The 16,826-nt window shown below is 42.9% G+C and overlaps 1 protein-coding gene across 2 annotated transcripts in view; it reads right to left on the bottom strand.

Moving 5' to 3' along the window:
* Positions 1–3,753: 3,753 nt before the first annotated feature.
* Positions 3,754–16,826, bottom strand: part of ANKRD10 (ankyrin repeat domain 10) — a 32,868-nt gene continuing 19,795 nt past the window's right edge. Inside the window, exons 5-7 of one of the 2 annotated variants that reach the window (XR_010936883.1) lie at positions 8,674–8,763; positions 7,993–8,287; positions 5,258–5,386 (exon numbers count right to left, since the gene is read on the bottom strand). Coding sequence is in view for 1 of the 2 variants with exons in the window: in XM_067713202.1 (XP_067569303.1) it covers positions 4,911–5,386; positions 8,674–8,763 (566 nt within the window). In the remaining variant the exon portion in view is untranslated. Of the gene's footprint in view, positions 5,387–7,992; positions 8,288–8,673; positions 8,764–16,826 lie in introns of both variants that reach the window. The other variant, XM_067713202.1, reaches the window with a different exon arrangement.

Raw genomic sequence — 16,826 nt, 5'->3', positions numbered from 1 at the left:
TATCCGAGAAATCACTGCTGAGACCAATGTCAAGAAGTTTTTCTCCATGTTTCCTTCTAGTTTTATGGTTTCAGATCTTACATTTAAGTCTCTAATCCATTTTGAGTTAATTTTTATGTATGGTATAAAATATGACTACAAAATTTAAAAGCCTTAACCAGGACTTCCCTGGTGGCGCAGTGGTTGAGAGTCCGCCTGCCGATGCAGGGGACACAGGTTCGTGCCCTGGTCCGGGAGGATCCCACGTGCCGCGGAGCGGCTGGGCCCGTGGGCCATGGCCGCTGGGCCTGTGCGTCTGGAGCCTGTGCTCTGCAATGGGAGAGACCGCGGCAGTGGGAGGCCCGCGTACCGCAAAAAAAAAAAAAAAAAAAAAAAAAAAAAAAGCCTTAACCAAAGATGTATTCGACTAGGAACCTTCAGCAAGATAACTGGGTATGAGACAAATTTATGCAAAAAATTCTTTCATATTTACAGTATTGTTAGGAAATTAAAGGCCCCACCCGGCCTGGGGGGGTGGCCTGGCCCAGTTTCACCCCCTCATCAGCCAGCACCGGCAATCACCCCACCACTGGCTGCACTTATGCCCCCATCCGGAGCCTGTCCCTCCTCCCCCGAGGGTTTGCTGCCTGGATCACCCTGGCCCTTCACTCTGCTCGGGCTGTTTCACTGTTCACGGTGACTATACCGTCTTGTCCCCGCGGTGCCTGACTAGCCAACGCCATCACCTCCATCAGAACTGCCCCCCGCCCCCACCACCCCCCTCCTCAGCTTAAATCCTAGCCACTCCAACCGCTGCTTTGTCCAGCTGGCTCAGCTGAACTGTAACGCGGTTCAGCTCAAAGTCAACTCGGCCCTTCTGCCCAGGATCACCTATGGCTGCAGCCACAGGTTGGGATGCCAGTGTCTCTTGGAAACCACCTGCCCAAGCTGGGGGCTCACAGTTCACCAGAAACGAGCACCATCAGGGGACCCACCCCTTCTCACGTGCTCACCTGGGCCTCCAGCCTTCCCTCCTGTATCTTCCTTCTTCAAACTCTCTCTTGATGTCACGTCTGCTTCTCCCTACAGCCTACTTCCTGGCTCCTCTTTTCAGGAAAACTCTTCAGAAAGGTTTCTACGTTTCTGTCTCCAATTAGTCTTCCTCCATTCTCTGTTGCTCTCAGTTTAAAAAATTCAATCTACAGAAAGGCCTAAAGAGCAATTCAAAGAACCCTGTCTAGATCCCAGCATTTATCCCTCAGTTGCTGAGGTCTCATCGGCCCAAACGCTAACGGCACAGTTGATCCAGCAGTTCTCAAACTGGGATGAGCAGACTCCCCGGGACCCAGGGACCATTTCAGGGACCCAAGAGGTCACAGCTATGTTATCAAGATGTGAGTTGCTTTCTCCTGTGTTGACATTTGCACTGTGGCTCAGAAGCAACGGTGAAGCCTCAGCAACGACTGTCCTGACTACCACTATGTTCTTCACTGCTGTGCAGTTAAAAAAGGCCAATTTCACTTAAAAATGTCCTTGATGAAGCAAAAAATACATATTACATCTCAACCACTGAGTACATGTCCTGTGATGAAATGGAAAGCACGTGGAACAAAGTACAATATTGCCTCCAGGGAAAGCACTTGCCTGGGTGGTTGTGTTACAACGTAACCAGTTGCTTTCTTTCTAGAAACATCATTTTTATTTAAAAATAATTGACAATGGTTATTAAGACTTTATATGACTTTTTATGTTTGGCAGATGTGATTTAAAAGAAGATTAACCAAGTGAGCCTGTCACTTCAAGGAAAACAAATGACAGTATATGTGGCGAATGAAGTCAGCTTCGGACTTTTATAGTTAGTGATATTAATGAGTTTTTCTAAATATTAAATGAAATGTTTCAACATGTGGAAGGTCTGCGGACCTCAGTTAAAGAATATTTTCTGGAATTTCCTGGCGGTCCAGTGGTTAGGACTCCGTGCTTCCACTGCAAGGGGCAGGGGTTCGATCCCTGGTCGGGGAACTAAGATCCCACTAGCTGTGCAGTGTAGCCAAAAAAAAAAAAAAAAAAGGAAGATTAAAAAAAAAGGATATTTTCCAGATAGCTAAGGCATGATGTTATAAAATCATGCATGATTAGCCGTCCATTCAAAGTACAAGATAAACAGATTTAATGTAACTGAGTACAAGAAATTCATCCATATGGTTTCTGATTCAACATTGAACCTTTATGAAACCATTGCTGTAGAAACCACCTCTGCAGAGTTTTGATTTTGTATCTGATACCCATGATCAACTGCAAAGGCTATTAAAATACCTCTCCTTTCTCAATTACTACATACTTCCACACATTTACAGAGACCTTTCTCTCACAAGTGTTTTACAGTTTCCAGTGTAGAGGTCTAGAACACCTTTTAAGACATACTCCTAGGTATTTTATGGTTTTGATGTTACTGTAAGTGGACTTATTTATTTCACTTTCCAGCTGCTTGCCACTAGTATTTAGTACAAGCACCTAAAAGGCTCTTCAGACCAAATGTTAAGAACCAGTGAACTACCGTGAGAGTTCAGCATGAAATGAATTTTGGTAAGTTGAGCAGAGCAAAATTTGAGCTTATTCTTGGTCAACGTCAAAATGATGTCTGCAGTTTTTAAAAGTATTAGAACATTTGTTTTCTTCTTAAAGTCCTAATTTAAAATATTCTTCCCCAATTATATATGAAGTAGACAGAATAACGAACCTTCACGTGCCCAATGTTGATATCAGCTCAGCCCAGATCTTGTTTGAGTTTCGTCCCATTCACTCTCCAGTCCTACATTATTCTGAAGCAAATTCCAGGCAAGACAGAATTCCAGCGTAACAATCTTATGTATTTCTAAGCACTTTATGTCAGTGACTTTGAACCACAATGTATCATGCACCCACTGAATTACAGAGGTTGCCGAAATACAGATTCTATGCAATATTCTTATCCCCAAGAAGCAGTCATATTCTCCCCAATTCCATGGCTAACCAAATGTTCTGACCTTTAGCGTATTTTAAGAGATTCATTTAATGTTTTCCAGCAAATATTAGTTCACCAGGAAGCCTCTGAGATACCTTCAAATACAGTCCACGCAGGGAATGAGAGAACGGCATTAGGTTTCCTCTGTCTTGAAACTCAGCCACTTGGGTGGCTTCATGATCAGTCCCTTAAAAAGGTTTCCGAGGTCACCTGCGTCCGGGCGTGATGACTGACCCTGCACGGGAGAAGGCGGGGGTGACACGGCAGATGTTCTGACTTCTGCTCTCAGCACAGAGTAATTTTTGTGACAATTCCAAAGGCTCGTGCTCCTTCACTTGGTCTAGCAGGTTTTCCCATCACGTACAAAAATAAACGTTTTAAATAACATACTAGGCATGCCAGAATGGCTATTCTGTTGCCGTTATTAACTTTAATTTATATACTTAAAAGGCTTACATTTATTAATACGTGCCGGCCCAAAGAAGTTTAGGAAACTATGGTTGTGGTCTTTTATGAAAATAAGCATGCAGGGACAATACTGTTAGCTGACAGCAATTTATACCTCCCCCTACCCCCAAGAGAGATCCAGTGAGAGTGTTCATAAAATTAGAGCATGTGAACGAACCAAAAGCGGTGAAAAGGACTACATGGGAGGATGAGAAGAGTAGATGGAATCTTACAAGCAAAATGAAAGGCAGCAGTAGAAGTCGACCTCTCCAGTTCCTCCCACGGACCACCCTCACGCAGGGAAGCATACCCAGAGACACATCGGGCGTGAGCGTTTGTTTATTCCATGTGTAAAGGACAATTTAAAAACAAAATGTTAGTAACACTCTGAGAACATTGGTTTTGTTCATCTGACACATCCTCTATCTTCACCAATTTTTATTACAAAAATCAGAAAAGTAAAAATTCATGACAATATTTGCACAGTGTAACCACTAGTTGCCTAAACAAAAGCTAATTTCTATAAAACCATAAACTTAATGCAGCTTTATTAAGAGAGATTCAAAATTCCCTCAGTTAACTGGATATACATAGTGGTATATATTTTAAAGCAGAAAACCCCAAAAAACAAAAACAAGGAAAAAAGAAAATATATGTCAAAAGAATCAGTTAAATATTTTGACCTGACAGTCCCCTACAAAGAGTAACTTCCACTACATATAGGGGAAACCATTATCTGTGGTAAAAATCCTAGAGTCCAAGTAGGAAATGTGGAATAAAAACACATCAAATCAGAAGTAAGTCCCAGGCTGCAGGTGCTTTCAGTGAAATCCAGGGCAGTGAGCTACACCATTAAAGAAGGGACCACTCATGTCCCCAAACCAATACGTGTGTCTACAAGTAAGACCTTCACCACACGGCACGTAGCAAAGTTATCAATGAAAAGACTTTGAAAAAGACAAACGTTCTTTTCTTCATACAAATCACTGCAAGAAATCTTTGTAAGGCTGTACCTTGCATAGGGAAAGAGTTGTCTTCTGTCAAAAATTCTACTGGAAAGAGTAAAAGCAAGCTCTTCAAAATGATGCCCGCGTGCAAAGGGGTAAATTACTAGGCACCTCATTCACTGTCTGCAATCTATCCTGATCAGATACGATTTAATTTGACGGAAGGAAAAATGGCGATTTACGGTGATGGTATTCAAGAGAAAATATTGAGATTGGCAGCAGAAAAATTAAATTTCAAAAGTGCACCCTGAGAGAGGCCCCCACTGTCCCACGGAGAGACACGTGTGTGCTAAATAAGCCTACCTGCGCTCATGCTAGGACTCAGCGAGAACCTGCCGAGTAGAGTGCACTTTCTCAGAAAGCTGAAGTGTAAGACAATAGTACAAGTTGTGGCATTCCTTCAGGTTGACGCTACACTAGCATTCGGAGTTGGTTAGCAGGAGGCCTCATGTGTCCAAGCGGCGGCCTCGGCCCTAAGAGCCATGGAACAGGTGCATGGTGCCCAGGACGGCGCTGTCGTGCCCCTCCTCCAGCTTCACGGAGTTGGAGTGCTCTATCACACTGCTCAGCTCAGGGATGCTTTCGGCAGTGTCTCCAAACCCGTGGTAGTGTCCGTAGTGCAGGTTCTCCCCGATATCTTCCACCCAGGAAGGCCTGCTGGCTATGCAGCTACTTGGACTCCCGTTCAGGTGCAGAGAGCCGCACATCTCAGGGTTAACGCTCGTGCCCTTTTCTGGCTCTTCAGTCCCATTAACACAGGGAGAACCCTGGCTACTCGGAAACGGCGGTCCTGGAACTAGTCCACCGCCAATTCCATTAGGTCCTGTCAAGCACTGGTCACTCCTGCTCTCCATCCCACTGAGCTGTGTCGTGGAAGGGAAGTCCAAATGTCCATTGATGAGACATCCATTTGTCAGTGTATTCGATACGGAGCTACTGTTTTTCGTATCTGCATTAAGAAATACACCTGTCACCAAAATTCAGAACCAGAGGGGAGGAGACAGTATAAAATGCTTCATTCCTGCTACTGTTTTAAAGGATTTATTTAGTTTCCTTTCTTTAAACAAACCAGTTCCTCTTGCAAGGCAAAAAACGGTGCATAAGTGATTTAAAAGTAAAACACAACAGAAGCGTTTGCCTGGTAAGATAGGAAACATTTATAGATTTCATTAGTGCTGGGGAACCAAATGAAAGAACTTCAGCTGACAAACATACCGCATGAAAAACACCAACAGCACTGAACTGTTCTCAGTTTAAGACTACTTTGGAGAGCAGTTTTAAAAATCGTCACGTGTGAAAAAGTCCATCAGAACTGAACGTGTTCCCACAAAGGGTTAAAATAAACCAAAAACTTCTCCAGCTTTTAAGAAATTAAAAAAAAAAAAAAAAAAGAAAGAAAAGCAGTTGATGAAGTATGTGAATTAAGGAGGCTCCCGGGACAAAGTCTGACAGCGTCACAGGAGGCTCCTCAGAGCGCTTCCTCCAAGCCAGGGACGCGCACACAGGAATAGGAACAGGGAGCGCTTTCCTCAGCAACACTCGAATCCCACAGCACTTCTGCAAAATGCCACACAGCACTGTGAGACTGCAGGAAGAACCATGAACCCTAATGATTCCATGCATACAGTCTTGGGCCAAGAGCACAGTTCTGAAGAGTTTCTTCTGAGTTCAGCAATTACAGTGACTATGATCTCCAAGGTTCCACTTTCAAAAACCGTAATCTGCACATATAGACATCTGTTAAGAGGGAGATGTCTTATGGGAAAAAAATGTCAATCACAAAACGTTTGGACACATGGGAATAGGCAATTACAAGGTATTTTCTGTATAGTGAAACTCAATTAATATTCATGTTCACAGGAATTCACAGAACAGTACAGAGAATGATCTAAAATTATGACTTGCTTAATGATGTTAAAATTTACCCCAATGTTCTGCACTATTCAAGTAAAGTGTGACATTAAATACAGAAGCACTGACTCTGTAACCTCTAGAATGAGGACACACAGGTGTGTGTCCCATGACCCTAACACCCCGCACACTATGACCCCCGACTGGCACCCAGACATAGGTTTCTGTGTGTCCTGAAAATCTTTCTGATGACAAAAAAAATCACATCTTGTTCAATGAACAAAAACATCTTCTAAACATTCTATTCATCATCAATTTTCTGGCAGTTTAAGTGACACAGTTTAACAGCCGCTATAAATTCTTCAGCGGATTATGGATTATTTCTTTTCAAATTGAACGACAGATTTTCTATTTAGTTAAACTTAAGGCTGGAGAACAAGTGTTTCAAGAACTAAACATGAGGTAAAATTAAAAATAAAACAAGTTATTCCCAGGGAAATATTTATTTACTTTTTCCCCAAAATAAACAGCTTTTCCTGGGTAATAAAACTCATGAGTAGGATGTTGACCTTGATAGTTAATAAGACAACTATACTACTACTAACAAAGATAGAAACTGTATTTTTAGGTGACTGGGCCTCAGAAATCCGAGTTAACTAGACTGATGCTTTTTTGTTTAATGGTCACTGCATGTGTATCTTTCTTCTCTGGTGCCCAGCTGAAGTAAATTAGCTCCATTATGCATTCTCAAAATCAAGGCTAGTTGTAACCCCATGTCATTATGAAACATCTAGTAAAACTGAGCATGAGAGCAGCAAACCTCCCAGAGACTGGCTACGACCTACGGCTGCTTGGTCAGACCCGCACCTGCCGACGGTCTGCAGGACCGCCCAGGGCCGCCCATACACTCTGTTCCAACGTGCCTTCCAGGACTCGCCTCTTGCACCCCAACCCCTCGCCCACCTACTGCAAGTGACCGCTAGCAATTCCATACCTTTTGTTTATTCAGTCAGAGAGTGTTACAAACGAAGTGATGAAAAACATGGGGAATGCTTACTTGGCACCTATCGTATGGGATGAGTTGAGTTTAAACATTGGCCTTTTCAACGTTAGGTTCTTTAAATGTATTATCCAATCAGTTTCCCTTGGAAAATCTACCCATTTAAGTATTTGGCAAAATGGTGACTCCATCCGTAACAATTCTGTAGCTTCTAGAAAGATGTACACATTTTCTTTTCATCTTAGTGAACAAAAATGATTTTTTTCATGTACCTCTGGGAAACAATATATATAATCTTTTATCCCCAGTAAAGAATTTAGCATACAGATATAATAAAACTTTAAAAAAACCAGTATCTATTTCCAAATATATTAACATATTAAGAGAATGGCTAAAATGTTTTCATGGTCACCTAGATAAAAGAATGGTAGAGGGCTTCCCTGGTGGCGCAGTGGTTGAGAGTCTGCCTGCCGATGCAGGGGACACGGGTTCGTGCCCCGGTCCGGGAAGATCCCACATGCCGCGGAGCGGCTGGGCCCGTGAGCCACGGCCGCTGAGCCTGCGCGTCCGGAGCCTGTGCTCCGCAACGGGAGAGGCTACAACAGTGAGAGGCCCACGTACCGCAAAAAAAAAAAAAGAATGGTAGAAAAAAGCATTAGCTAAATGGCTAAATCTTTAAATAGTAAAAGAAACAAAGCCCTTACTTTTTAAAAACCAAAAATGACTATCAAGTGTTTTACTATACCACCAATTTTAGTGAAGAAGTGTGTTCTGTGAGACACAGTGCTCAGCATCTTAGCAGATTCAGAGTGAGCGCCACACAGACCAAAGCAACCAGGAATGCTGAGTTAGAGATTTCACAGTGGCCTGACTGGTTAGAAGTCAAAACCACAACATCTACTAGTTCTCAGTGTTTACAGCCAGACAGTCCTTTTGCTGTTTATCGCTTCGAAATTACTAGCAATAGATGTTCGTTTGGTAGAGTCACCCCAAGGTCCTCTGTCAGAAAATGAAAAACGTGAAACCTCATTAAAACTAAACAAGGCACATTGAGCAAGTCTCAAATCAAAATAGGAAGATTGCACTTACATTTCTCATATCCATAAAATGCACCAAAACACTTCTCCTTATAGCTACAAACTTGTCCAAGATATGCAGATTATAGCATAACATTCTTTAAAACACTGGGCAAAGTGCAAAAACTGCTTGAGCGAACGCATGTTAGAAATAACACGCATACTGGTTCTTGCAACGGCAGGGGGTCTGCATTGCTGAAACAGTATAGATTTCTATTTCTTTCGGTCCAACAGAACCACCCTCCTGCTGTTTGGTGTCTTCGACCATTGGACCGCTGCTGTGGCTAACAGGAAACTGTCCACTCCCACCTGTTACAAACTCTCTATCGACGTGCATGCTGTCAGCATCGTCTTCCGCCTCGCCATTCAGGAGCGGCATGGGGTCATCCGAGCTTTGAGCTGCACAGAAAACAAAGGCAATTTTAGGTTCCCTACACCAAAGCAGAGGACTTTAACACAGATGCTTCTCATTCCTTGTTGTCTGAGCACTGGAGGCTCCAAAACTGTCAGGTAACTTTACAATCTACGGATTATTAATGGACTTGGCACACTACCAAGAAACGTACTTTTCCCCAACAGAAAACAATTCCTCAAATGTGCAGTTTCGATGAAAAGTCATGGCATTTCAGATACCTACTTGAGATTTACTTGTCGGCATAAATTTTCATTTAGGGCTGTTATTTAGACAATGTAAAGCAGTTATACAACTCAGAGACATTTCTAGCTAGTTTTAAAGATTCAGGACACTCTACGTTATGCCCCCACATGTTCCTTCAGTTGTTTTTCATAAAGAAATGACAATTCTTGAACAACATAAAAACCATTAAAACGGTCCTCAAATTTTAAAAAAAGTTAACTTACTTCATTAACAGAAAATAAAGTAAAAGCCGAGATCAAGACGGGTTTGTCCAGTACCACCCGAGAGCAGCTCTGGCCCTCTGCACCAAGATGCAACGCAACTGGAAACACCCACTAAACGTCTGGGTTCCAAGACATTTGGAAAGGACGCTACGCACGCACCTTTCTTATGAGACTCCCACTCCCGCATCTTGGAGTCATGTGCACACTTGGCCAGTCCTCCAGGGGTCACATACCCTGTGCAGCAATGCCTCCTGCGCCCCCGGGGCAGCCTACTTCTCGGGAGCAGCCACTCTCATGCAGCGTATGGCTCACCAGTCTTAAGCAGCACGCATTTTTACAAAATTGGATCCAAAGAAAATCACTTGCATGCCTCGCCTTTATTCACTTACCATGGCATGAATGCATCCCATCAAGTAAATTCAAAAGGATCTTTCAAGTTGAATAATAACCCACTGTATGCCTGGATTACAGTTCACCCACCAGCCAGCTCCCCACTGCGGTGTGGGTGGCTCGTTTTCTTTCCCATCATGAACATACCATAACTAACATCCCTATAAACGCACCTTCGCATACACTTCTGGTTCTTTTCCAAGATAAACTAGAATGATTTCTGGGTCAGAGGGTATATACAACAAATAAGTAACAACTTTCAGTGTAATTTCTTTCAAATAAACATTTAAAAACAGAGAGACCTGAACTGTGCAGCTTCAATTACTTCTAATTTTGGACACACACGAGTCATCTTCAATATAGGAATGAGCATATCAGTTCCAGAGTATTCTCCAAACGGTTGAAACAGTTTTAAATGAAAAAAAGTCTTAATAAAAGAGAAACACAAATTCTCAATGATCAGTATATGGAAGAAACAGAGCCGTGTAATTTGTGCAGTTGAGGAAAAATCTGCACAGGTATGAAGCCAAAAGCACCCTACAGACGGAGGTGATTTAAAGCCAGAGGCAACAACTGAGGACTTCAGTCTTGTGAAGCTTTTCTTAATCCTCCACAGGCCCCAAGTCAGTGATAGGCTAGGCTCCATCTTCGCTATGAAACAAGGTACTTTCAAAAAGTCAGTGGTAAACAGGACGTCTTAGAAAATGGGGGTGGGGGTGGGGGGCTGGGAGAGGGATGTTCCAGGTACTGGTTGACAGAAGCCTCGCAACCTTCAGTGCTCACTCAGTCACCGCGGAGATGAGGGGCCTGCAGTAGCAAGGCCCACGTTTGATGAGCCAGACCAGGCAGTTTACTGAGAACCAGTGCAGGTTATCGGGGCAAAGCCACAGACGTCCTCATACAAGAGGTCAGACTTCACTGGGGATACGGTGCAGATAGCTTTATGTAGCCATACTCATAACGCCTGGTTTTGTTCTGGAATTCGGGGCCCGTGTTCCTTGGGGAAAGTGACATCTAGGTTACAGCGGCAGTTTCAGATCTCTGAAAAGCAGGTTTTAAAAAGAAAGCTGACAGGTGAGACACGAGGACCCCCCTCCTCCCCCAAAAGTGCAACAAGAAAACAGCTTCATGAAGGCAGGGAATGTGTCTCTTCACTCCCCAAGCCCAGTGCCTGGCACTGTTCCATCGATGAATGATGCCCAGGCTCTAGCCAGAAAAGGCACACACACAGAAAGCAAGCAAAACTATTAAGAGTAACGAGAGTAGTCATCTCAGGTCAGACTAGCTATAAAATGAAAAAGGACAGGAGGGCGACCTGCCACTAGGGGGCCAGACGAGCTGGTGGCAAAGGGAGGGATTTTCAAAATAAAAGCGGGTATAGAGGAGTGGGCACAATACCACCTTGAAGCAGAGACTGATCCCTTAACCAGAGGCCTACGCAGTGCACTAGGGATGCTATCCTTCTACACGTGTCTTTTGTTCATGCAGGTAGCTGCTCACCAATAGAGAGGGATAACAACGAAACACACCAAAGCTTTCAGATTCTAGTAAAGAAAACTCTTGAACGTGGGAGGCATATGCTAATACAGACAGCCTAGAATTTAATTACCCTCTCCGTAGATATGCAGTCTTTGCAAGGCGTTTTTCCCATACAGTCTCCATCTGCCGGGATGTGCAGCCACCTGGCTGCTAACCTAGATGCCTAGAACCCTGGGTGATGTATTTTATACCGACACCTTCATGTCTTTATTTCTAGCACCTGGAAACGGGAAGGGCTGAAACGGCTCAACCGGAGCACTGAGGTGGTAATCATTTACCTTTTAAAACTGCACTATAAGCCATGAAATTAAAATTGGCCTTTCAGAATTTTGACGGACACTGCATCTGGACTCGACTCCTTTCTCCACAGCCACGGAGCACGCCACCTGCGGCCTTTTCTCCCAATACACGTATCGTCATTGCCAAAGGAACTACCGAAATATTCCAGGCCGCGTCTGAGAAAAGTGGCTTGTAGACATCTCAGAAAAAAAATTTTCTTCCAAAAGTATCCATTTTGATTCTATTTGCTTTAGAAAAGCAGCACTTTCCCTTCCCATTTTCCTATTCCAGTTAAAAGGAAAAATTACCAAACATTGGTTAAAAGCGTCCTTATCTTTTACTTTGACTGCCAAAGGAGGTATTTGTTGACTAGACATGACCTCAATACACGTTAGACGATGCGTATTTAAGACAGAAAATCACCTAGGATTGGCTCAAAATAAACCCTCCCAGTTTTCTTCCCCCAGAGGTGGAGTCATGACCAGGTGTTAACCACTGCCTAAGAAGCCACTCATCCTTGACCTTGGGGCCAGTAAAGATGCTCCACTCGGGAAGGTGCCCAGGGCAACACAGAAACCCGCATCTGAATTTTCATCTAAGACTTGAAAAAAACTCCTAAAGCCAGATACCAGTGAGATTCTAAAACTAAACAACTTCTGATCAAGGAGTTTCAAAACATAGGAAAAGCCTTCCTTAACTTTTAAAGACAGGGAGGGTCTGCAGCATTCCAGAAACGGTACCATCAAGGAAGCTTATTTCCGTGCTGGCTGTGGGTCAGCTTAGGAAGACGTGCCCTCACTGTACAAGCGGCACGCCGCTCATGCCAAGATGCAGAACATGCACACAACAGGATTTTGACTGCCAGGCGCACTTACAAGGCACATCTAGGGCTCGTGAGAAACGCCTCAGCAGACTTAACTTTTAAGGCAAGGAAATCTCTTACGAGGCAAAAACCAGTCTACACAGTCCTGTGCTTTAAGTTGTGAACACTTAGTTAGGTAACAGGGCGCCACTACCTAGACACAACCCACACAGGTGACACCATGCGATGTGCGAACACTGTCAAGCACTTTCACTCAGCGTGTCAAGTGCAGCCTGGGGCCAGGGGACCGACTAGTGGCTCACGGTCCTCTGTGCCTCTTGAGGGGGCCAGTGCGGGAAATCCTACGTGCTGACCCACAACCAAGGTTACCTCACACCCCTCTGGCCTTCCCACTGAACTGGGAGCTCTGACCATTGGGGAACCCTGTTCTCCATGAAACGAGCCAGGAAGGAAATGTTTCCTTAGTGGTTTCCCTGCATTACTAATTACAACTGTTCTCTCCTACTATACAGTACATTTTACCCAGATAACTACCTTCGCAAAGAAAGGTCCTGTTAAAATCACACCACCACATAAAGCCAGTAGGAAGGTGGTTCTACCACACGGTGACCTTCCGTGGGACTCCTGCCATGGCCCCAACTGCAGCAGACTGGGGGTGGGGAGATTCAAGAAGGCAGGTTAGTGAAGGTGCCAAGGACACGGAGAAGCAGTGACAGTTGTGGAAACACTAACGAGGGATCTGGGGTTCTGCTAAAAGAACACGGAAGGGAAGGTGCATGTGACACAGACCACCCGGAACAAAGCGTGCCAGGACCTGGCCCTGGCTGATTTCCGCTGCAGCTGCCACAGTGTGCAGAGGACGAGGTGCATGAGGTTTGCTGAGCTCAAGACTAACACAGAAAATCACCTGGTTCTTAAATGTCATTCATTCAGACTGTATTTATAAAATGCTGTGTCTTTGGGGACTGAGATAAAACAATCATTTGTTACTGCAATGCAATTAGGAATGTTCTCTGGTCAAATTTTTAAAAGTAAATACAGCCATTTACTGCAAGTTTGAGAACACTAAAGATACATGAGAAGTTACTGAAGTCTTCTGTGTATGTCACATACATGGAACTACATTACCAATTTGATTTCTATCATCTAAAGTTTTAAGTCATTAGCTAACCTGTATCACTTAACAAGCTCGTTAAGCCACACCCATCCTCCTTTCTCTTTTTAAGCCTGGTCAAAACGAACAATTCGGAGCAGAAAGTGGAGGGAGATTCTCTATGTTAAATTCATCCTGGGGATCATCTGCTGAGCAACTTCCTACTGCTGACTTGAAGCTAAGTCATGCTGTACTTTTCCTAAACGGTGTTTTCTATTAAATACCTAACACGTGGCATATGAGATGCTAAGCTCAGTAATACACCTATTTGACTAAAACAAAACCGTGAAGTCAACACGTGAGGTCTGGTACCACCACAGCCTCCTACTGATGGCAACTGTTAACCCCAAATAAAACTGTAGGTTCCTGGGTCAGTCTGTAACTCACACTGCCTCTCCCCAGTGAACACTCTGGAGCTGCACCCCAACAATTATGGATTAAAAACAAGATGAAAAGTTTCTCTCATGGATGGGAGTGGCATTCTTCTCTATCCTGGATCACTGATAATTGGGACAAGTTTTCCAGGAATACATTTGTGAATAATTGCAGTTACTCCTGAAGATTAACTAGAATGCTAACAGACCTAACACAAATTTTACTGAGCAGCTGCAGCTGAAGTCCCGAGGTCCACCTGTCATTCCATCCTGAGCAAATGGTTGGTAAACAGGGAGGAAAAGAAAACACAACCAACCCCAAACCTAGTTATATACTGATACTTCCTTGCACCATCCTAAGTGAACAAAATCCATACCGGGGAAAATACTACCCCAAAGTACTTTTCATTTATATCAACCACCCACATAGCTTTGGATTTTATTTCACCTTCGAGAGGTCGTAGCCACAACTATCACATCTGTGTTCTGACCAGAGTGCATTCTGATACTGGTGTGAATGACCACATGAAAGGCATTTAAAGTATGTCTGTAGTAAAACTTGCTTCCAAGGACAGTCTGTATTTGAGCAGAACAAATTATCACTGCATTACATTCTCTTACATCAATAAGGTTTCCATGGGAAAAATTACTCCGATTACCTTAAAATATCTGAGAACAGTTTATTGAGAGAGATCCTACTCTCTATGGAGAGGAGTAGGTTAACTTTCACATTCGTGATTCCAAACTTAAAAAAGTTAAGAGTCAATTTTACAGGACACATACATCTTTAAGAGTTGGCTTAGCCAGAAAAATTTCTGAAAGTGATTGCTTTTGTGAATATATATTCCACACTAAAAACATCAATATGTGTAGTTATTAAATTCTAGTAAGACAGAATAGACTAAGTTTATTGATAAGGTCCACGCTATGCATTTATGTTGCCAAGATATTATTCCAGGCATCTCTTTTTAAAACAGCAAACTTAAATTGCGCCCCTCCCCAAAAGATTTAAAATTTCTCTAAATACTTTTACATGTGAAGTTATTCAAAGATGTATTTTATATGCATATGTTACACAAGGGGGTAAACACGTATTTTTTTACTCTGGCATAAGAACTAAAAACTTATCTACAAAATGAGTAATTCAGAATGAGCAAAACCTCAAGCTCACACATTTATACAGCAAATCAAAACAAGATGTCAGAAATTAAATGAAAATGAACTAAAGCAACATACCAAAAAAAAAAAAAAAACCCACACACATACCAAAAAACCCCAGTCACAGAATGTAAATAACTATACAGCTATTGAAGCCAACTATTATTTCACTTAGAAAATTCAGGCAGTTGGAAAGAAAAACCTTGTTTTAGTAACTGAGGATTACTGCCCCAATACCCCATTCATAGTATGTTATGGCAAAAAGAAAAAAGAGAAACCTTCTCCCAGAGAAAAGAAAAAGGAGTGCAGTGGCAAGGGTGGGACGAAGGCCCATCTGTTCTGCAGGCGCATCCACACATATGCACAATCCTGAGTGACGTGTGGGCTGAACCTCAGGGGCCAGTAGCCATGCGAGGGCCCGGAAACAGGAGCTGAGAAGTCAGGCGCACGTGCTGAGGGTGAGAAGACCCCCGCTCTCTCCACGTGCACTGGAGCAGCACTGAGGCTTAGGTGTGCGTAATCATCCCCTGCAAACTCAAACGCCAGGCTACAACCCCATTTTCTTCTCAACTGGCATCCTCGACCTGAGCACTAAGGGATGGGCTCTTTGGGAAAGCTGCACTGTGAGTTTCATGTGCAAAACACCAATCTCTAACTCAGTCAGCCAAGATGAATCCCTGTCTAGAGGAGAATAAAATCTCCCAAATACCTGCATGATTATTCAAGCCCTATTTGTGCACCCCCAGGGTCTAGGAAACAAGTTCTTAAGTTTTAGGAATCCTTGGAAAGGCTTGAAAGAGATACTTCAATAAGAAGATGCTGGCCAATTCAACCCAACTTAAAACCTGATGAGACTAGTTTAAAACTCTTTAGGTACATTTGAGTCTTCTTAGAATGTTAAGTGACATCCTTTTTAAAAAACTAAACAGAATTTAAGATTTATCCTATACACTAACATGATATGGACACCCGTCCAATTCTTGCATGAGGTCGTAGAGTGAAGCTAACAATACCATCCCAAAATTATTAACCAGGCATTAAACAAAACAAGGAATATTTTTTGAAGTTTAGACATACCTTCAGGTTGTGCATGTGATTTTTATACCTTTCTAAAATCTATTAGGCCCGTAACTTACAAAAGCTATGAATCTGAGAAACTATTACTTTTAAGTTCATACATTCATTTCTATAGAAAAGTCACATAATCACAAGTTTTTATACTGACCAACATTTTAAAAGTTGTGAAGGAGATGATACAATTTTACTGACTCTGTAGGAGAAATGTTTTTGTTTGGATAGACTCCAGTTACACAAAAGAGGCACAGCACTGGGAAGAGGATAAAGCTGACACATTAAAGTCAACTGAAACTAGCCACTCAGGTTTTGCTCAGATTATACATGTATAGTTGTTTTTTTAAAGCCAAAGGGCACAACTTTGTAGTTATCTCTGGCAAAGTTATCTGAGTGCATAATTTCACCATGATTACTTTTAACCGTCATCTCTAAACTTCCCTTTCCATGTAAGTTTGCTAAATATTCCTGCCAAGCTAGTAATTCTTAATTTTTTCCCCCTAAATGAAAGGGAGAGTTTTTTCCTCAACCGTAAAGAGTGACTAGCTGACTCTGCTTAGTTACAAACCCCGAAACCATCTAAAGATAAAAAGGTGGAAGAACACTTAAAACTAAAGTAACTTACCTTAGAGACTTAAGTCCTCAATGTCAAAGTGGCACACCAGGCCTTGCTGTGACAAACACACACCACACTGTGTCCAATGCAAACATCTACCTTCCCAGATGTGAAATCATATTTTACTATCAGACCAACAATTGTTGTAAGCCCAGGAAAATTCACAGGAAAAAAAAAATGAGGCACGGGGGCAGATTT

The sequence above is a fragment of the Pseudorca crassidens genome, chromosome 18 (genome assembly GCF_039906515.1).
Source record: "Pseudorca crassidens isolate mPseCra1 chromosome 18, mPseCra1.hap1, whole genome shotgun sequence".
Classification (NCBI taxonomy): Eukaryota; Metazoa; Chordata; class Mammalia; order Artiodactyla; family Delphinidae; genus Pseudorca; species Pseudorca crassidens.
Note: the sequence above shows the minus strand (reverse complement) of the source record. Positions and strands in the feature narration are given on the sequence as shown.